This window comes from Typopeltis vanoorti, chromosome 14 (assembly GCF_054136105.1).
Source record: "Typopeltis vanoorti isolate ZY-2024b chromosome 14, IOZ_Tvanoo_1.0, whole genome shotgun sequence".
Taxonomy (NCBI): domain Eukaryota; kingdom Metazoa; phylum Arthropoda; class Arachnida; order Uropygi; family Thelyphonidae; genus Typopeltis; species Typopeltis vanoorti.
The window spans coordinates 123,718,140-123,740,718 of NC_143562.1; the positions used below are offsets into that span (position 1 = coordinate 123,718,140).

The 22,579-nt window shown below is 36.8% G+C and overlaps 1 protein-coding gene across 1 annotated transcript in view; it reads left to right on the top strand.

The window, feature by feature from the left end:
• Nucleotides 1–22,579, top strand: part of LOC150099879 (uncharacterized) — a 434,429-nt gene that overhangs the window by 155,473 nt on the left and 256,377 nt on the right. The window contains exon 9 of the mRNA XM_090403509.1: nt 19,122–19,380. Coding sequence (XP_090259635.1) covers nt 19,122–19,380 — 259 coding nt within the window. The remainder of the gene's footprint in view (nt 1–19,121; nt 19,381–22,579) is intronic.

Sequence of the window (22,579 nt, forward strand, 5' to 3'; positions counted from 1 at the left end):
AGGGTTTTAAAAATTGACTTTGAGCTAAATTTTGATGTAATAACTCAAAACTGATACTTTTAGTGGTGCTGCTCTCATGAAATAGCCTATTGTGTGGTTTGATAGGACGGTTATATATAACTGCTTTCAATATTATATATATATATATATTATTTTATTATTATTATTATTTATTCCCCCCCCCCCCTGACAGTGGCAACTGACTACTAGTTTTCAAAACATTTGAGATATTTTTTTTCTGTTCATCTCAGGATCAAATAGTTTGGGCTCTGAGTATTTGTGCATTTGATTATTTTTTGAAGTGGGTTAGGTCAGAACCTTTCTTAAGTATTGATATGTTTCATACTGTATGTTTTTCCTATATATAGAGTAAAAGTTATTTTCTATTTGATTCATGGGTTATCATTGTTATTTCATATGCATCCTCAAGGGACTGTGTTGTCAAATATGGTTGTTTTCTATTTTGCTAGCTTCCTATCAGCAGTTTTCTTTCAGATTAATCTCTAATTTTGCAGCCTTGTCAGCTGTTGCATTTTGGTCTTCTGTGGCACTGCTGATTACATCACTTCACCTTGAGCCTGGGCTTCCTCTGCATCTCTTCCCTACCATTCTTGATTGAAAAGAATAGTGGAATAAAGACCAGTTTTCCACTTTCCTGTTCCATTCTTTTTAAATGCTGACCTGGTTGACTTGGTGATTAGCATCTCTATTCATCAATCTATAGGCATCTGCTAATTGGTTTTAAGCTACTTTTCCACTAATCAAACTTTTCACTAGACAAGATTGAATATCCATCTGTGATTAAATTAGCGGATTTCATAATTGCTATACTGATTTAAAGTGTCTTCCTAGCAGTGGCTGGCCATACGTAAGCACTGCGACACTGCAACACCCCCAAGGAAAATATGAAAAAATTAAATTTTGTCTGTGTTTATAAATAATAACAATGCTTACAGCATTATATAAATGCAGTACAACATGTTAAAGGTTACAGCTTATGTTTTGACATTGATTGAATAGTTAATAATTGGAATTGTTCGATTAATGCTTTAGATTACGAAACAAATACACTGCAATCTAACGCCGATATTCATTTGCTCTTGTCATTGCACGTTACGTCATTCCCAACTGTAACTGTAAAAATAAAATGATTTACAAAAAAATAGCTCACCATGAACATGTGCCAATAATAAACGTTTCATATCTCATAGAAATAAAGCGCGTAAACTTACTAAAAATACACTGCCATGAGATATGAAACGTTTATTATTGGTGCGTGTTCGTGGTGAACTATTTTTTTGTAAATCTTATTTTATTTTGTTAAAATAACATAATTATTTATTATAGACACAAGGCTGAATTATGATGAGTGTCACTGTTAAAAATATGAAAATAATTATATATTTTAAATTATCGTTACACGAAACAAATGCACTGTGCTCTAACACAGCTATTCGTTTGCACTTGTCATTGCTATTGATAAGAATTTTATTATTAGTGTTTGTTCGTGGTGAGGATGAAATATTTTTAATAAAGCAATTTTTAATATGTAAATTTATTTATTAATAAATTCGTTACTGATTAGGAAAAAAAAATTTTTTGTATATGCAGTACCCCCACTTAAAATTTTCACCGGCCGCCACTGCATCCTAGACTCATTTCTTTGATAACTCAACTCTAACAGTACAAATTAATCACAAAAACAAAAAATATATATGTATAGTACATAGGTACATGATACACGAGTTGTTGATTTATCAAGTGGAGTCATTCAAGCAGAATTATTTCTGAGAATGAATGTACTTTTGGTAATGGTATTAGAATGCCAGCAGTATCTTCTTTTGAATTCTACCACACATAGTTTTAACAAAGTGTGTTCTTGATAAATGCTGTCTTAAGAGGATATATATATATATATGAATATATTCTTGGTGATCAACTAGAAATGTTACATGATTTACTAGTCTGTTGCAATAGATGTTATGTAGATTCCAGTCAAGGGAGTGACTTGAGTAAAGTACTATATTTCATATCATTATCAAGGTTCCTAGATAATATAACCATTAGTTCATAAAACACCATTGTTAATTCTGAGAAGTCAGGTACATATAGTCTTAGAACATTTGTCTTCTGTATCGTTGGCAAATTATGCAGCTGTACTTACATTAAACCATGTCCTAAGAAGGCACCTTCTAGGGACAAATAACACAATTTAATTGAAAGATGGGATGATGAATGTAGTCAAAGAATGACGGTCTTCCAATTCTTTGGTAAATTAATGCAGCCATACCTGTTGAGGTTAGCAGAGAGCTTCCTAAATTGCCATGGCAACTGTGAATAGGTTTGTTTTATAATTAGGTCACACATAGACACAGCTGAAAAATGATTTGAGACCGATTAAACTGAAGGTGTTTCATTCACATCATCAATGTATAACAATTAAACAACAATGAAGATACACGGAGAATGGTATATTTCCCTGTATGCAGTTGGCAAGCTAGTCAAGTAAAAGTCAGTACAATGAAGACACGGAGAATGGTATATTTCCCTGTATGCAGTTGGCAAGCTAGTCAAGTAAAAGTCTACATTAGGATCAGATGAAACATGTCTCTGTGAATTAACAAACAAAGAAACAAAAAACTTATGCAATATTAAACTATGTAGTTGTTAATAATAATTAATTTCTTCAGTTTTTGGCAGAGAAAGTCCATCATTAAGATTGAGATTTGGGTGATGAAGAAGGATATTGGAATTTCATTTAAAGAGATGCTCATATTTGTGAGAACACCTGTGTAGTAATTTCGTGTCATTCCAAATTATCCTATGGCAAGTATTATTAATCTTATGTTCTGCTAAACCCAATTTGTTGCATTTCTTTAAATTAAAGAAATGCAACAATGCAACATTTCTTTAAAGCAATGTTGCAACAATGCAACATTACTTTAAAGAGTTAATGTTCAGAAATGCGTATTAAAGCAGATTGGCCAGTTTGGCCAAAGTAGAATTACTGGCATTTGCATGGGACTGAGTACACTCCAGATAGCAGTAGAGATGGAATTTTTAAGATTTGAGAAATTCATTCTGAAATGCATTTAATGTATTGGGCAACAATTCTATGAGTCATTCTTATAGTGAATGGAGATAGTTGTCTACAGGGTGCTTAAGGGGCAAAGCTGTATAACTGAAAGGAGACCGGCACCTTTAGAGGAATGCAGAGAACCAACTAGGTCTACTGATCTAATGTCCAATCCTCACCCTCTTGTAGTGCACCCACTTAGCTATCTACCTAGATACAGAATGAATGAGGATGGGCTGGTAATTTCAGATTTAGCTGATCCAATTTTATACTTATTGGCTTAAACCACAATGTCAAATGATGGTATAACATGACGGAATTTCATGCCAGTGGGGGGGGTCCCAGTTAAATAAGGCACCCTGTTCTTTTTACCAGGTAACCAGGACAAACGGTAAAAAGTCGACTACTGGAACAAATCCTGAAACACATCCCAGCTCAATATCACCAGAATTCAAGATTGGTACTATCAACATAAGATGCCTGAATGGCAAAGAAATGGAGCTAGCTGAGGAACAAGTACCAGATCGACATAATATGGGTGACTGAAGCAAGAAAGACAAAAACTGGTGACATGTTTCTAAGCAATAAATACAAAATGATATATTCAGACAATAACAATCAAGGAAAAGAAGGAGTAGCTATAATATTCAACACAAAATATTAGGCTAATCTTCTTGAATAGTAGGCATATCAGTAAAATTATGTGGGCAAATCTCAGAATGGCGAACTGCACATTGAAATTTATACCTATGGTCCCAGAGAAGGTTCTACTAAGGTAGAAGTGGAGGAATTTTTTGAGGCTTTAGAGAAAGCAACTGACACAATGAAAAATGAAAAGTTTGTCTTCATTGTAGATATAAATAGCTGAGTAGGAAATGCAAAAATATTTTGGGAAAATTTGGAGAAATGAGCAAAACTAATACCTGTTGGATTTCTGCTAAGGATATGGACTGGTTATTACTTACACAATGTTCCAACATAAAAATGTGCACAAATTCACTTGGAGAGAAGAGGCGAGGAATAAGGAAAATCTCATTGATTATGTTATTGTCGATAGTGATGTTTTCTCACTGGTGCAAGACACTAGAGTGTACAGAGGATTTGAAATCGGAAGTGCTCACCAGTTAGTCTTGAGCAGGATAATATTGAATTTCATACTGAAAAGAAGAACGTGTAAGAAAGTTTTAAAGCGAATAAAAGTTGAGCTGCTCTCAGATGTGAACTGTAGACTAAAATACACAAAGATTATTGAAAAAAAAATTAAAGAGTTTGAGAACAGGAATCAAATCTTGGAGATTCAGTGGCAAAACCTGAAGAAAACAGTGATCGATTCAGCCAGAGAGGCATAGTGAGGTTGTCTGCAAGGATAGAAAAATCAGAACTCCATGGTGGACACACAAAGTTAAAGAGGCAGTGAAGGAAAAGCAGAAAGCATATCAAAAGTTCTTGGCAAGTAAGTCAGCTTGTGCTCTTAGAGAATACAGAGACAAATGTAAGAAAGCTAAACACTGTCTAAAACTAGCTAACCAAAAGTCACGGGAAGACTTTGGTAAGAACATAGAAAATAAATATCAAGAAGGTGGCAAAATATTCAGCAGGCTGTTGAAAAAGGTCAGAAATAGAGGAAAGAGTAATTAGAGATGTAAGGAATTAGAGATGATAAAAGAGACATGAAAACTGGAGAAAAGATATCCTTGATGTGTGTAGTAATTACTTCAAAAAATTGTTAAATGAAACAAGCATGTCCATGTTTGAAGTAGAAAAAGCCATCAAAAGCCTGAAATGCAGAAAGGCAGTGGGAGTAGATGATATTTGACCAGAAATGCTTAAATATGGAGGTATAAAAGCCTTGCAGTGAGTGCATTTCCCTGCATTGTTCAGAAGACCTGGACAGAGGGGTGAGTTCCACATATTTGGAGTAGAGCTCTCATAGTACCCATATATAAAAAGGGAAATAAAACTGAATGTGAGAATTACAGAGGTATTTCCCTATTGAGTTCCTGGTAATATTATGCAAGTATATTTGAGAAACGGTTGAGAAGGATTATGGAAGGGAAGGTTGGTGAAAAACAAGCTAGATTATTCAGACCAAATAGAGGCTGTCGTGATCAGCTCTTCACTTTACAGCATGTATTTGAGAAATCGTGGGAATATAAGCGAATCTATATTTAAGTTTTCTAGACCTGCAAAAGGCATATGACAAGTTGCCAAGAGAAAAGCTATTCAAAAGTCTACAGTTATATGAAATCAATGGGACGTCATATCAAGCTGAGTCTTTATTTGATTACTAAATCAGCAGTTAGATTTGAAGGAAGTGCAGGGAGATGGTCTGATGTTGAATCTTGTGTCATACAAGGATGTATATTATTCCCTCTGTTATTCATTATCTATGTGGATCACAGTATGAAGAAAATTGGCATTAAACCTGATAATAAAATTGGAGAGTTAATCTCAGCTTGTTACTTTATGCAGATGATGCTATACTTTTAAATAAATCCAGTACAAGTCTGCAAAATTCCCTTACTAAATTGAATGACTGTTGTCATAAATTTGGTATGTAAATAACAAGACAAAGACAATGAAAATAGGCAGAAACATTGAAAATGTCAACTGCATTATGAATAGAGAACCTATAGAACCAGTAAAACGTTTCAACTACTTAGGCACAATTTTTAGTCATCATCATCCATCTGCCTTCAAGGGGTGTAGAAGATATGTTAGTACTACATGAAAAACTTGCATCACCACTAACTTCCTATCTACAATTTTCCTCCAAATCAATCTGTTACCTGTCAAGACTGCAACATTATCAGATCTTATATTTCTGTCCTTCTAAGGCACTAAGAGAGAAATTAGTCAAGACACTAAATTAGCTGTATACAGGAAAGCATTCAAAACAGTTTTAACATATGGATCTGTGAATTGAGTTAGAAATAAAACACTTGACCAAAGACTGGAGACCACAGATATGAGAGTCCTGAGAAAGACTAGGGCTATGAACATATGGCATCAATGGCAATATCATATTAATATTGAATATATTAGAAGGAACTTCACATTGTTAGCATCTAGGAATGTGGTAGCAGAGCTAATCTCAGATGGTACGGTCACTTAAACAGAATGGAAGAGAGAAGATTAGCAAATCAAGTGCTCTCTGCCAGATTGGCAGCAAAACGACCCAGAGGAAGACCAAGATATAGGAGGATTGATTCAGTAAAAAGTGGCATAGAAGGCAGAAATATAAGACCTGATAATGTTGGAGTCTTGACAGATAACAGATTGATTTAGAGGAAAATTGTTGATAGGAAGTTTGTAATGATGAAGTTTATGATGTAATACTATCATGATATCCTGTACAACCCTTGAGGGCACATGTCAGGAATTTGATGATGGTTATTTACATAAACTATCACAACACCAACCACCCTTTTCAACAATATGTCACCCTCAAATGTCTATTTGTTTAAATGGCACAGCTCTTGAAATTGAGCTTTTTAGCCAGCAGTCACAGCCCATATAAGATAGATAAAATATTACATGCATCCCCCATCCCTCCTACACCCAATACAAAATCACAGGAAAACCATTTCCATTCCATATGTTAAGGGTATTTCAGGAAAAATATCCAAAGATCTTTGCAAATATGATCTCTATAGCACTTTCATCATCATCTTCATCAAATTCCTGACATGTACCCTCAAGGGGTGTACAGGATATGATAGTACTACATGAAAAATTTACATCATTACTAACTTCCTATATACAATTTTCCTCCAAATCAGTCTATTACTTCTCAAGACTCCAACATTATCAGATCTTATTTTTTATCGTCTAAGGCACTTTGTACTGTATGAATCCACCTATATCTTGGTCTTCCTCTGGGTCGTTTTCCTGCCAACCTGGCAGAGAACATTTGTTTTGCTAATCTTTTCTCTCCCATTCTATTTAAGTGACCATACCACCTGAGATTAGCTCTGCTAACGCATTCCTGGATGCTGACAATGTCAAGATCTTTCCTAATATCTATCCTAATTTTTAATATAATATTGCCATTGATGCCATCTGCTCATGCCTCTAATCTTTCTCAGGACTCTCATATCTGCAGTCTCTAGTCTTTGGTCAAGTATTTTATTTCTGACCCAGCTCTCAGATCCATAAGTTAAAACTGGTTTGAACACTGTCTTGCATACAGCTAATTTAGTGTTCCGACTAATTTTTCTCTTATTTTATATGAATTTATTCAATTGACTTCCTACCATACCAGTTTTGTTGATTCTGTTGTCTATTTCCATATTTAATTTACCATATTACTAAAAATCGTGCCTAAGTAGCTGAAATGTTTTACTTGTTCCACAGGTTCTCCGTTCACAACACAGTTGACATTTTCAAAAATTCTACCAGTTTTCATTGTCATTGTCTTTTTAATGCTGACCTTCATACCATATCTATTACAACAGTTATTCAGTTTAGTCAGGGAATCTTGCAAACTTATAGCGGATTTATTTAGAAGTATAACATCGTCTGCATAAAGCAAAGAGCTGACAACATTAACATCTCCAATTCTGATATCATGTTTAATACCACTTACCTTCATAACGTGATCCATATAGATAATTAATAACAGAGGGGATAATGTACATCCTTGCCTCACATCAGATTTAACATTAAACCACCTTCCTGTACTTCAGTTCTAACTTCTGACTTACAACTCAAATATTGCTTGATATGTGCTCCATTGACACCATATAACTGTAGCATATTGAATAGCTTCTCTCTTGGCACCTTGTCATATGCCTTTTCCAGATCGACAAAACTTAAATACAGATATTTGTTATATTCCCATGCTTTCTCAACTATTTGTCGTAAAGTGAAGATCTGATCCTGACAGCCTCTATTCGCTGTCAGGATCAGATCTTCACTTTACAATTCTCTTCAACCGTTTCTGAAGTATACTTGCATATATCTTACCAGGAACACTCAGTAGGGAAATACCTCTGTAATTCTCACATTCAGTTTTATTTCCCTTTTTATATATGGGTACTATCAGAGCTCTAGTCCAATCATCAGGAATTCGTCCCTCTGTCCAGGCCTTCTGAGCTATGCAGTGCAGCCACTGTAAGACTTTTATACCACCATACTTCAGCATCTCTTGTCCACTGTGCTGTCACTGCTTGTTTCATTCAGCAATTTTTCGAAGTAATTACTCCATACTTCAAGGATATCTTTTTCTCCCATTTTCATATCACCTTTATCATCTCTAACTCCTTTTACATTACTCTTTCCACCATTTCTAAGCTTCTTCAACAACCTCCAGAATATCTTACCACCTTCTTAATATTTATTTTCTATGTTCTTGCCAAAGTCTTCCCATGAGTTTTTGTTTAGCTAGTTTTACACAGTTTTTCATTTCTTACATTTGTCTCTGTATATTCTCTAAGAGCAAAAGCTGAGTTATTTGCCAGGAACTTTTTATATGCTTTCTTCTTTTCTTTCACTGCCTGTTTAACTTCCTTCACTCATTGTTTAACTTTAGCATGAAGTTCTGATTTTTCTATCCTTGCAGACAACCTCACCACATGCCTCTCTGGCTGAATCAATCAGGATTTTCTTCAAGGGTTGCCACTAAATCTCCAAGGTTTGGTTCCTGTTCTCAAATTCTTTCATTTTTTCTTCAATAATCTTTGTGTATTTTAGTCTACAGTTCATATCTGAGAGCTGCTCAACTTTTATTCGCTTTAAAACTTTCTTACGTCTTATTCTTTTCAATATGAAATTCAATTTTATCCTGCTCAAGACTGAATAGTGATTGCTTCCAATTTCAAATCCTCTGTACACTCTGGTGTCCTGCACCAGGGAGAAAACATCACTATCAACAATAACATAGTCAATTAGACTTTCTTATTCCTTGCCTCATCTCTCCATGTGAATTTCTGCACATTTTTATGTTGGAACATGGTGGTAGTAATAACCAGTCCATGTCCTGAGCAGAAATCCAACAGGTATTTGCCATTATTGTTAACTTTGCTCTTTTCTCCAGATTTTCCCAAAATATTTTTGTATGTCTGAGAATCATTTCCTACTCTGCTATTTAGATCCCCAACAAGGACCAACTTTTCCTTTTTCATTGTGTCAGTTGCTTTTTCTGAAGCATCAAAAAATTCCTCCACCTCTACCTTAGTAGAACCTTCTGTGGGACCATAGGCACAAATAAGTCTCATTGTCCAGTTCCCCATTCTCATATTTGCCCACATCAGTCTACGTGAGACTGCCTGCCATTCAAGAAGATTTGCCTTGTATTTTGTGTTGAATACTATGGCTACCCCTTCTTTTCCTTGATTGTCATTGTTTGAATATATCATTTTGTATTTTTTGCTCAGAAAAACCTCGCCAATTTTTGTCTTTTTTTTGTTTCAGTCACCCCTATTATGTCAATATGGTACTTATCTAATTCCTCAGCTAGCTCCATTTCTTTGCCATTCAGGATTCTTATGTTGATAGTACCGATCTTTAACTCTGGTGATGTCGATTTGGGGTGTGCTTTGCGATTTGTTCAGATAGCACTTTCATTCAACTTTTATACATTCTTCTAAAGATGAACTGCATCCTCTTGAACATCTAGGAGTGTATAAAGTTCCCTGTTGCCAGCAAGTTAGTCTAATCAGCTAACATATTCCTTCAAGAACATAAAAATTATATCCAAGAAAATCTGTATGGTTACAAGAATTGGCAGATCATACCATGGTTAAGTCTTTAAATAGGATCAGATGGAGAAAAACATCTTCATTGCATAGAAGTTATTACAGGTCTGAGAGGCCGTTCTTAGAATCTGTATCAGCTACAAAGCATTCTCCCAACCTCAGCAAGTATGGTTGCATTAATTTACCAAAGATCTGGGAGACAATCATTTTAAGAATTAATAGCTGGAGAGGAATTTCAGCCTGGTTATAAAGTCACAAATTCGAATGAAATTAATGATAGCAATATCCAAACCATTTGGAAGCACATTCTTCCACATTGTGCAAATGATTTTAGAGGCTTTACAAATGAATCTAAATTAATTAAATCTCATTCTGAAAAGTTGAGTGATTCCGACCTGCTAAATTTAGATACACAGTAGGAAGATCCTGAAGAATATAAAAAAAATTTAATCACTGACAAGCCCAGAAACAGAAACAATTTGAAAATATTTTTCATACAATTGATGTTTTTAAGCAGCAATGCTTAGAGGATGACCCTGGTGAAGAGAGAACCGTAACATTTGCAGAAGAGGCAATGGGTCCATACCGTCAGTTGTATGAACAAAAGAAACAGAATGTCCTCCAAACTACGTTAGCTCAATTCTTTGTTAAGAAGTAGAATAATAAATTTATATTCTGAAGATGTTTTATTGTCTTTCAGCTTCATGGTTTTCCTTTAACTATGCCCCAAGACATACCCTAATTCTTTTATAAAAAAAATTAAGGGTCAAAAAAGAAATCCGAGGAACGAATTATACATTTTCCCATAGGTTATTATATTCAATTAATGCGCCTGTTTTAAAGAACACATTAGGTGCACTAATCGAGGGATTGCTGTATGTTGAAAATGTTATTTATTACATTTTATTTATTATTATTTTTTATTTTAAAAACTAAGGTAATCAAAAAGCTTTAGTGATTATCCCTTAAATTCACAATAATGCAAGAAGCTTTTATTAGGCACCGAGACTAGTACCTTGTGGCCAACTAGTGCCTTGGGGCCAATAATGCTGCAAGTTAATATTATTACAATAATACCAATCTTATGGCATTCACTTTTCGACGATCCCCTTATACGATTCAATTCTTATTCAATTTGTGCAACAGCTCTAATACCTCCGCCTCACATACCTGCATTTCTTCATCTAGTGAAGAGGTAACAGTTAGCTCAATGTTGTGTTCACCAGGTTGATAACTTTTAACAAAGCGGGCATTCATTAACTGAACAACCGCTTCTGCATCTGTAACCCTCACGCCATCTGCATTTAGAAGAGTTATTCTTTCATATTCATTCTTTCATTTACTTGCAGCATATCGATAGAATTCTTGTGGGTTGTCTTTAGCAAGCAGAGCCAGTTTCTTTTCATAATCAGACTTTGCTTTCCATACAACAGTTGTGAGTATTCTAGCCTTCTGCTTATTTATAACGTTCATAACGGATGTCATCCTTATGCAAGCAGTATTCCTTTCACATAGTCCTTTTCTTACGACTCTCTTGCTTAATAATATTACACCTCCATTTTTCTCCCTCTCTATTTATTCTTCGAACTCTCGGGACACATTCTGATATCACATCATTTAAGTATTGTTTAAATGCTTCCCATGCACTGTCGATATTCCTTCCATCCAGCAACTGATCCCATTCCTCTGAACTCAGTATACTCCTCAGTTGATCATAATTTCCTACTTTGTAGTTCAGCATGTAACCTTTTCTGAATGGAACATTCATAAACTTAGTCACTTCCCAAGTGAGTACCACATGATCATTGTCACCAACTGGAGGCAGAAGAGTTACATCTTTAACTGAAACGCTCTCTGACACTATAATTAAATCTAACTAACACTCTTTGACCTCAAGTTCCTTCTGTCACACGTTGCTTGAGGAAGTTGTCCTGCAACAGCTCGTTAAATGCATTTTCCTTCTTCTCATGAGATTCTACTGCTACCCAATCAATATTTTTATAATTAAAGTCTTCCATTATGATTACTCTTTTCGTGCTCATCTTTTCTATTTGCTGATTCATTTCTTCATCACCAGCAACCGATCCACCAGGTCTATAACCCACACCAATTTGTCTTGTTAGATTCCACCTCACACCAGATGGCTTCAAACTCATTGCCACATGAAATATTGTTAGTAGTATTATTACATTCATAGGTCTCAACTCTAACTGGATTTAAGTCATCCAATATCATTAGCAGCATTCCCCCCTCCTGTCCTATCCACCCCATCCTTCCTAAAAATACTGTGCCCATGACACTATTCCCTTTATAATGTTATAAGCTTTATCGATTCTCCCAGTTAGATCTTCTATTTCTTTATATTTCTCTGTATTCCATTGTTCTTTTGCTTTGTTACATTTTCTCTTTCACCTGCCATGGATGTTTGTGATTGTCTGTGAAAATACTAGTGGTGGTGTGAACAGTAGATGGCATTGATGTGGATGGTGGATGAGGTTGAATGGTGGAGGCGGAGATTTGTAGAGTATATGCCTTCCCTCGATGAGTCTTTGGACTCCCTGGGGCTGTCACATAATAATAGTACTATTTGTCATTTTTTAATGTGTTTATATTTGTCTTTGTTTTCTTCCTTTAGCGAGGTTTTGTATTTCCTTCTTTCATCTATTAGATCTAGAATGTCCTGGGTGAGCCATGGCTTTTTTATTTGCTTGTTCATTAATTCTGTGCAGTCATTGGAAGCCTTGATGATTGTATCCTTCAAATGAGTCCATTTTTCCTCTATGCTTTTCTTTTCCCTCTCTCCAGTTTTAATGCTTTCATCAGTTTGCTGTTTATAGTTTCTATGATCGTTTCATCTGTTTTCAGGTTATTTATGTCCATTTAGGCCTTTTCTTTGGTTGTGACAGCTTTTTAAATTTCAGATTACATTTCATTAAAACCAAATTGTCGGCACTGTCAACATCAGCTCCTAGGTAACTTTTGCATGATTTTACTTGATTTTTAAATCTGGTTCTAGGCATAATATAATCTATTTGTTTCCTTCCTATATCCCCTCCCCTGGCATTTTCCAAGTATACCTTCTTCTTTTTGGTACCTCATACTAGGTATTAGTAATGATCAGATTGAATTGGTGGCAGAACTCCAAAAGTGTATCTCCTCCTTTCATTTTGGCATCCAAGTCTGTGCATTCCCACCTCTCTACTATCTTTGCCTTCACCAATGACTGCATTCCAATCATCCATGACAATAAAATTTTTCTTTTTGGTGAGTGTGATTAGATTCTCAATATCTACATATACTCTCTCAACTTCATCTACACTGTGGTCGCTAGTAGGCATGTAAGCTTGTATTATTATAATATTTGTTGGTTTTGCTTCTAGTTTTACCATTATCAATCTGCTACTACATTTTACTAAGTTGATTACTCTTCTTCCTCATTCCTTATTGAGAACCACTGTGACTCCATTTTTTGCTGTCTCATCACTCAAATAAATGATTCTGTAATCACAACTCCAAAAGTCTCCAGTTCCATTCCATCTCATTTCACTAATTCCCAATTCCCAGTAAGCAAAAAGACAAGTAAGTTAAGTTTGCGCCTGAACATAGTTCAAGTCTGAGGCAACTCATGGTAAAGGTGGAGTAAGCTTCGATCACTTTCCTTAGTATTTTCCCCTAATGCAAAGCACATCCCCTTGCGGAGATGTATGATGCTAGGCATTAAAGGCAGGGGACACTACCCAGACCGGTTTTGACCTTTATTGAGGTCTTACTTGGGAAAAAGGATTAAAACCTAGCTTATAAAATTGCTTGGTATCTTTAACATAGTATATACCCAATGTAAAAAACTTTCTACATCTTACTCTCATCCTGAGATTTTTATTTAACAAGGTCAAGGCACCTTGTGGCAACTTGTTTAGGTAAAATTTATAAGCTTTGCATTACTTCAACCGTGGTGTTTTTTGGGTCTGACTTCCACCGATAAGTCCTCAATAAATGTCGAAACCGGTCTGGGTTTCAACCTTTAGAGAGGAACACTGAGCCTCTCTTAATGCCATTGCTGGACAAGGAAGGCAAGGGGATACTACCTTGTTCTATTTTTAACTAGTAAGATAGTAGTATGGATGGACATTCTAAAAGACTGATACTTATTTTTATCTTTTTTTTTTACTGAAGTCTTTCCATGACTTTTATTTAGCTAGTTTTACACAGTACTTCACTTTCTTACATTTTGCTTTATATTCTCTAAGAGCACAAGCTGACTTACCTGACAGAAACTTTCGATATGCTTTCTTCTTTTCCTTCACTACCCTCTTTTACTTCCTGAGTCAACCATGGAGTTTTCTATCCTTGTAGACAACCTCACCACATTCTTCTCTGGCTGAATCAGTCAATGTTTTCTTCAGGATTTGCCATTGAATCTCCAAGGTTTGGTTCTTTTTCAAATTGTTTCATTTTTCTTCAATGAAGTTTGTGTATTTGAGTGTACAGTTTACCTCTGAAAGCTGTCCAACCTTGATTCATTTTAAAACTTTCTTACACACTCTTCTTTTTAATATGAAATTCAGTTTTATCCTGCTCAACACTATGATCACTTCCTAGTTTGAAATCCTCTGTATATTCCTTGTGTCTTGAACCTGTGGAAAAACTTCATTATCAACTATAACATAGTCAGTGAGGCTTTTCTTATTTCTTGCATCTTCTCTCCATGTGAATTTGTGCACATTTTTATGGAGGAACATTGTGTTAGTAATAACTAATCCATATCCCAAAGAGAAATCCAATAGGTATTTATCATTATTATTAATATTTCCATCTTCTCATCTCACCTTATACCCTCTTTTACCTTGCGGTGTCGAGGGTCCATCAATCATCGGACCTCACTCCGTTTACAGGATAAGGTGGTCAGCCTTATGCCCCGGTGTATCCTTTGGCCTGTGGTGTTGAGTTCTCAAGGCTAGTTTGCCTGCTTTGCGGGATGAAAAACCCCAGAATAAACTGAGGAAAAAACCCTGCTGTCAACGCCCAAGACTGGCTAACTTGACTATGGCTGAGGAAGATCCTTCAGCTCCTCTCGTCACCGACGGGAATCGAACCTAGGACACTCCTTCCCCAGGCATATGGTTGTGAGGCGCATAGCCACTAGGCTAACCGCGCGGACAAAAATTTCTTCTATCGCCGATTAGATTCGAAACCAAGACGTCTTCCTTCGTGCGGTTAAGCGCCATGTGTGTAAACGCCGCTACACATACTAAGCTACACATATAATATTTCCATATGTCTGTTAATCATTTTCTACCAGCTGTTTAGATCTCCAACAAGGACCAGCTTTTCCTTCTTCATTGAGCTAGCTACCTTCTCTAATGCCTCTTAAAATTCCTCCATTTCTGCCTTAGTAGAAACGTCTGTGGGGCCATAAGTACTAATAAGTCTATCCAATTCCCCATTCTTATATTTTCCCACATCACTACTTGATATTGTCTGCCATTCAAGATTATCCTCATATTTAGTGTTTCTCACTCTTTTTCCTGATTGTTATTGACAGAATATAATATTTTGTATTTTTCACTTAAAAAGATCTCACCTGTTTTTGTCTTCTTTGTTTCAGTCACATCTGTTGTGTCGATCTGATACTTGTTCTATTCTTCTGCTAGTTCAATTTCTTTCCCATTGATGCTTCTAATGTTGATAGTACCAATCTTGAACTCTGGTGTTGAGTTGGGATTTGTTCCAGTAGCTGACTTTTTTGCTATTCACCTTGGTTACCTGAAGAAAATAAGGGGTAGGGTCTTATTTAACCAGGTGACACCCCAGCTGGCATGAAATATTGTCATGTTGTACCATCATTTTGCATTGTGGTGTAAACCAATAAGAATGCAATTTCATCAGCTAAATCCCAAATTGGCAGTAGATACCTAACAGGGTAACTTTCAGCTATGCTATACAAACATGATAAAGTTATGAATCACAAACATAATATGCAAACATGAAAAACACATTTTTCTCATTCCTACCTTGATGATCTAGTTTCCCTGACTCTCTGCATTAGGTCTCATACCAAGAAGTAATTTCTCTAGGCTTCTGAGCAGGATTTCAATTGTGGGGTATACACTGGACTGAGGAGAAAAGTAACTGAGAGATAATTATTCTAAGAAATAATTGTGGAAGTAATCTGTGGAATATTAGATCTAGTTACAGCATCTGAAAAACTGTGTATAAGTGAGATAGACGAAATGAAATGAGAAGAGAGTTGAAATAATCAAGTGGAAATTAATCCTGGCTTAAAGGTATCTGGCTTACTAACACATAATAACATGAGAAAGCAATGTTCCTATTGAGACATATTCAACATATATATTTCAAAATATTTTGGGAAAATTTGGAGAAAAGAGCAACGCTAATAATAATGGCAAATATCTGTTGGATTGGTTCCAACATAAAAATGTGTACAAATTCACATGGAGAGAAGAGGCAAGGAATAAGAAATATCTCATTGACTATGTTATTGTTGATAGCGATGTTTTCTCCCTGGTGCAAGACACCAGAGTGTACAGAGGATTTGAAATTGGAAGCAATCACTATTTAGTCTTGAGCAAGATAAAATTGAATTTCATATTGAAAAGAATAAGATGTAAGAAAGTTTAAAAGTGAATAAAAGTTGAGCAGCTCTCAGCTATGAACTGTAGACTAAAATACACAAAGTTTATTGAAGAAAAAATAAAAGAGTTTGAGAACAGGAACCAAACCTTGGAGATTCAGTGGCAACCCTTGAAGAAAATCCTGATTGATTCAGCCAGAGAGGCATGTGGTGAGGTTGTCTGCAAGGATAGAAAAATCAGAACTCCCTGGTGGACACAGGAAGTTAAAGAGGCAGTGAAGGAAAAGAAGACAGCATATCAAAAGTTCCTGGCAAATAAGTCAGCTTTTACTCTTACAGAATACAGAGACAAATGTAAGAAAGCTAAACAGTGTGTAAAACTAGCTAAACAAAAGTCATGGAGGACTTTGGCAAGAATATAGAAAATAAATATCAAGAAGGTGGCAAAATATTCTGGAGGTTGTTGAAGAAGCTTAGGAATGGAGGAAAGAGTGCTGTAAAAGGAGTTAGAGATGATAAAGGTGACATGAAAACAGGAGAAAAAGATATCCTTGAAGTATGGAGTAATTACTTTGAAAAACTGCTAAATGAAACAAGCAGTGATGACAGCACAGTGATAAAAAAACACTGACCAGGCATGCAGTCAGGAATACATATCCATACTTGAAGTAGAAAAAGCCATCAAAGGCTTGAAATGTGGAAAAGCAGCAGGAGTAGATGATATTCGACCAGAAATGCTGAAGTATGGTGGTATAAGCGTCTTACAGTGGCTGCACTTCATAGTTCAGAAAGCCTGGACACAGGGATGAATTCCCGATGATTGGAGTAGAGCTCTCATAGTACCCGTATATAAATAGGGAAATAAAACTGAATGTGAGAATTACAATGGTATTTCCCTACTGAGTGTTCCTGGCAAGATCTTTAGATCTTTACAAGTATACTTGAGAAATGGTTGAGAAGAATTGTGGAAGAAAAGCTTGGTGAAGAACAAGCTTGATTCAGGCCAAATATAGGCTGTCAGGATCAGATCTTTACTTTATGACAAATAGTCGAGACAGCATGTGAATATAACAAAGATCTGTATTTAAGTTTTGTCAATTTGGAAAAGGCTTATGACAAGGTGCCAAGAGAGAAGCTATTCAATACGCTACAGTTATATATTGTCAATGGGGCATTATATCAAGCAATACTTAGTCTTTATTTGAGTTGTAAGTCAGCAGTTAGAATTGACGGAAGTACAGGAAGATGGTTTAATGTTAAATCTGGTGTGAGACAAGGATGTACATTATCCCGTCTGTTATTCATTATCTATATGGTTCACATTAGAAGGAAAGTGGTGTTAAACATGATATCAAAATTGGAGATGTTAATGTCAGCTCTTTGCTTTATGCAGATGATGGTATACTTCTAAATAAATCCGCTACAAGTCTGCAAGATTCTCTGACTAAATTGAATAACTGTTGTAATAAATATGGTATGACGGTCAGCAATAAAAAGACAAAGACATTGAAAATAAGCAGAATCATTGAAAATGTCAACTGTGTTGTGAATGGAGAACCTGTGGAACAAGTAAAACATTTCAGCTACTTAGGCACGATTTTTACTGAAGATAGTAAATTAAATATAGAAATAAACAACAGAATCAGCAAAGCTGGTATGGCAATATCATATTAAAAATGAGGATATTAGGAAAGAACTTGACATTGTCAGCATCCAGGAATGCGTTAGCATAGCTAATTTCAGGTGGTATGGTCACTTAAACAGAATGTGCGAAGAAAGATTAGCAAAACAAGTGTTCTCTGCCATGTTGTCAGGAAAACGACCCAGAGGAAGACCGAGATATAGGTGGATTGATACGGTACAAAGTGCCTTAGATGATAGAAATATAAGATCTGATAATGTTGGAGTCTTGACAAGTAACAGACTGATTTGGAGGAAAATTGTAGATAGGAAGTTAGTAATAATGTAAATTTTTCATATAGTACTATCATATCCTGTACACCCCTTGAGGGTACATGGCAGGAATTAGATGATGATGATGATATTTCAAAATATATTACTGTGACTAAAGATAAAATGATACACCCATAACTGTCATGTTATTTGGTCATATTCCATTACAAACCAATGTAGTGCTGCAAGTTTTTGTTGTATTAAAAAAAACAAAATAGACAGCTAATTATTCTCACTCATAACAGATGATCAGATGAGTGCACTTTTTTTTCAATTTCAAGCCCTGCTCATCACCATAACACTGCTGATGGTGGGGTGGTGACAGGAGATCAGGCTTGTATGTAGATATTGTGTTGAAATATACATGACTATTTCTATTGTCATAATGTGCATTACTTGTCCTAATGAATAATACTTCACAGCCATTTCAATGAATGGATAACATGAAATGGATTTAAGTTATGGATATATTTTTATTAGCACGCTCTAATATCATGGACATCTTTGGTATGAATTTCAAATTAAACAACAAGAACAGTATATTCAACATGACATGTGTGAACTGCATTTATATGTTGTAGAGCATCGTGGTCTAATTGTATTAAGGTTCTAGTAAATTATTATTGATATGTGTTATATTCCTATACTTCAAGTTATAATAATTTCATTATAGTCACTAGATACTTTGCAAATTGTGTGCTTCATGATGGTCATAATTTTTTTATTTTCTTAAGCTGTTATCAGAATTACGTATAAATATGATTACTGAATTTCTGGATATGCTTGTTTATTTAATTAGATAGAAAACTTAACCATAACATCTGGAAAAGAAGGAAGAAGAGTCAAGTTTTCTTGTCCTTCAAAGAAGTTGCTACAAGAGCTCCAAAGCTTAAAACCAAATGATAGCTGTAATACCCAGTGTCATCAGCATCATCATTGTGAACATTTGTGCTGTATTCATACACAACAGTATTCTCCTGAAAATTTCCCTATAATTGTAAGAGCTGCAGATAAATTAAACGAAGTAGCACATGACTGCATGTGTATTTCTCCCAAAGGTATTTTTTAAGTTAATTTTTGAAAATTTTGTGCATCTCTAAATAGTCCCCCCCCCCCCCACCCCCCCCCCCCCCCACCCCCCCCCCCCCCCACCCCCCCCCCCCCCCACCCCCCCCCCCCCCCACCCCCCCCCCCCCCCACCCCCCCCCCCCCCCACCCCCCCCCCCCCCCACCCCCCCCCCCCCCCACCCCCCCCCCCCCCCACCCCCCCCCCCCCCCACCCCCCCCCCCCCCCACCCCCCCCCCCCCCCACCCCCCCCCCCCCCCACCCCCCCCCCCCCCCACCCCCCCCCCCCCCCACCCCCCCCCCCCCCCACCCCCCCCCCCCCCCACCCCCCCCCCCCCCCACCCCCCCCCCCCCCCACCCCCCCCCCCCCCCACCCCCCCCCCCCCCCACCCCCCCCCCCCCCCACCCCCCCCCCCCCCCACCCCCCCCCCCCCCCACCCCCCCCCCCCCCCACCCCCCCCCCCCCCCACCCCCCCCCCCCCCCACCCCCCCCCCCCCCCACCCCCCCCCCCCCCCACCCCCCCCCCCCCCCACCCCCATGTGTTTCTGTATACCTGGCTAGGTCTTTGTTTTTGTACATTCTTCTTGTATCAATAAGAGAAAGAATTTCATCTGTCATCCATTCCTGTTGTTTTATATTATTCACATAACCTACTTCTTCAATACTTGTTGTTACGATGGCATTCTTTAAGCTATTCCAAAGAGATCCCACACTTTTATTTTCTTCTATGTTAATCTGTTGTAATCGCAGGTTAAGCTGAGTCTTGGCACTTTTATTTATGTTCGGGTCTTTTCGTTTTTCTACATCAATTTTCTTTTTCTTCTTTTGTGATTTTTTAGCTGATTTTAATCTAAGACGTACTTCTGCAACTATGGGATTGTGGTCTGATGAGATATCTGCTCCAGGATAAGTCTTTGCACTCTTTATACTACTGTGGAATCTTTTATTTATGAGTATATAATCAATTTGATTTCGGACAATGTTATGTTGGTTATCTTGAGGCGATTTCCAAGTGTACAGTCTTCTGGGTGGAAGTTTAAACCAGGTATTTGCTATTGTTAGATCTTCTTCCTGACAGAACTGGACTAGGCGATCTCCTCTGTCATTTCTGGTGCCTAAGCCATGTTCGCCAACAATTTCTCCATCACCCCCTCTTCCCACTTTTGCATTGAAGTCACCCATCACTATGTTTATATCATGTTTCTTTGTTAGGTTTTTAATCTCTTTTAGGTGTTCATAAAACTCTTCAACATCTTCTTCACTTTTGTCAGCTGTGGGTTCATAAGCTTGGATGATATTTATGTTAATGGGATTTCCCTGAAGTTGTAAGAGCATTATCCTTTCAGAAAATGGAATCCAATTTATTACTGATTTATTGATTTCTTCATCTACTATTACAGCTACACCATGTCGATGTTTGTTCTCATCATTCCCAGAGTAATACATTGTCGTATTATCTTGTTGACATTTTCCAGATCCTGGCCATCTTGTCTCGAAAATTCCCAAAATCCAGATGCCCAGTCTCTTCATTTCTCTTGTGGCATTTCTTAATTTGCCAGCTTCATACAGAGTTCTGACATTCCAAGTTGCAATTTTAAAAGTGGACACCATTTTGAGCCCAGAGATTCTTCGCACCCCCTGTCCCATTTAAAGGACGCCGGGAACTTGGGGTCAATTGTAAGGGTTTGCTCGCCATGGTGGTTGTTCTGGAGATAAGGTAGAGCAGTAGTTTCTCCATTTGCTTTCTGCTCTGCAGTATTACAGACGTACACAATATAATCATATTGCCATCTGCAAATCTCTGATCACAAGCTTTTCCATCATCATTTGGCTTCAACCTTGTGTCAGTACTGACAATGTTGCTTCCCAATGTCAGGGGCAGTGACCCCCAGCAGGTGCTTATTTAATGGCAGCACTACTTGCCATGTCACCGAGTTGTCATTGGGCTTTGTGAGGTTTTAAGTGAAACAGAGTTGTCACTTCTGCTCCCTGCTCCCCCACGCCCTGATAGCTCAGTCGCTGTTGGTCCACTGCTGCTTATTTGCCAGATTGCTCTGCTTATATCGCAGCTAGCCTCCATATCTGAAGGCTGTTCCCCGATCCGCCACCTGGGGACGCACCCGGTAGTAGTCAGCTCTGCCCCAGGTAATAGCCATTAATAAAAGAAGTAATAATAGAAATAATTTTCTTGTATCACTTAAATTAGTAGATCTGTACCATCCCATAAAGCACACACTTAAACAGCAGGTTGTACCAGCATCTTTATTAACAGTGGCATATGACATACCACATATTTAGATTGTAATATTCAGTAATCTTGATATGTTTACCTCTTATGCAAACAAGCTTATTTATTTAATGAAAATAGCATTTTTCACTACTGCTATTGTTAACATATTTAATATATAAAGTTTTTTTTTTTTTTTTTTTTTTTTTTTTTTTAGTTCTTCCTTCTAGCAAAGAATGACTAATGGCACCTGTTGTTTCACAAAAATAGTTCTGAAAAGAGTAACAGTTTTTGAGACATAGAGAATAAAGAGGGATTGCTCACATAATGACACCTGGTAAATTCTACTATAAGCAAAAAAATTATTCTGACAAGACAAACAACTTTACATTTTGGCTCAATAAAACTGTTTGCTACCAGATTCTTCCTTTTAAAGTACCAATGTTTCAAGTGATTAATAACTCAGTAAAAATGGGCTACAACTTTCAGTTGATTTACTTCTCTATCAGGGATGACTCAATAATATCTTACTAGTTTTTCATACTGTACCTAACAAACATATTTCCAGCAGGTCATAACATTCTACTTTTTTTTGCTCACTTCATCCCCTTCACATATTTTCAACTCTTCCATGTAAAATTCACCTTAAATCGTTGAAACTCATTATATCATTTTAAGAATTTCATTTTTATAATTATTATCTGAGACCTCCACGGAGTCAAGGACTTATCGAGGGAGACTATAAATCACCCAAACCAGCTGTCATACTTTCTCTTAAATTCATTCACACTATAATGCACTCACTACCCCTAAAGGCAAACACTATTCCACTCACTCACTGTGAAAGTAGAACCTAACTCTTACCTCTTTCTTGGCTGAGAACAAACTCAACTTTCATGGGTGTCCCCGTGTTCTCTCCCCACCTTTCATATAATGAAAAATTTTGTCAGACGATATCTTATA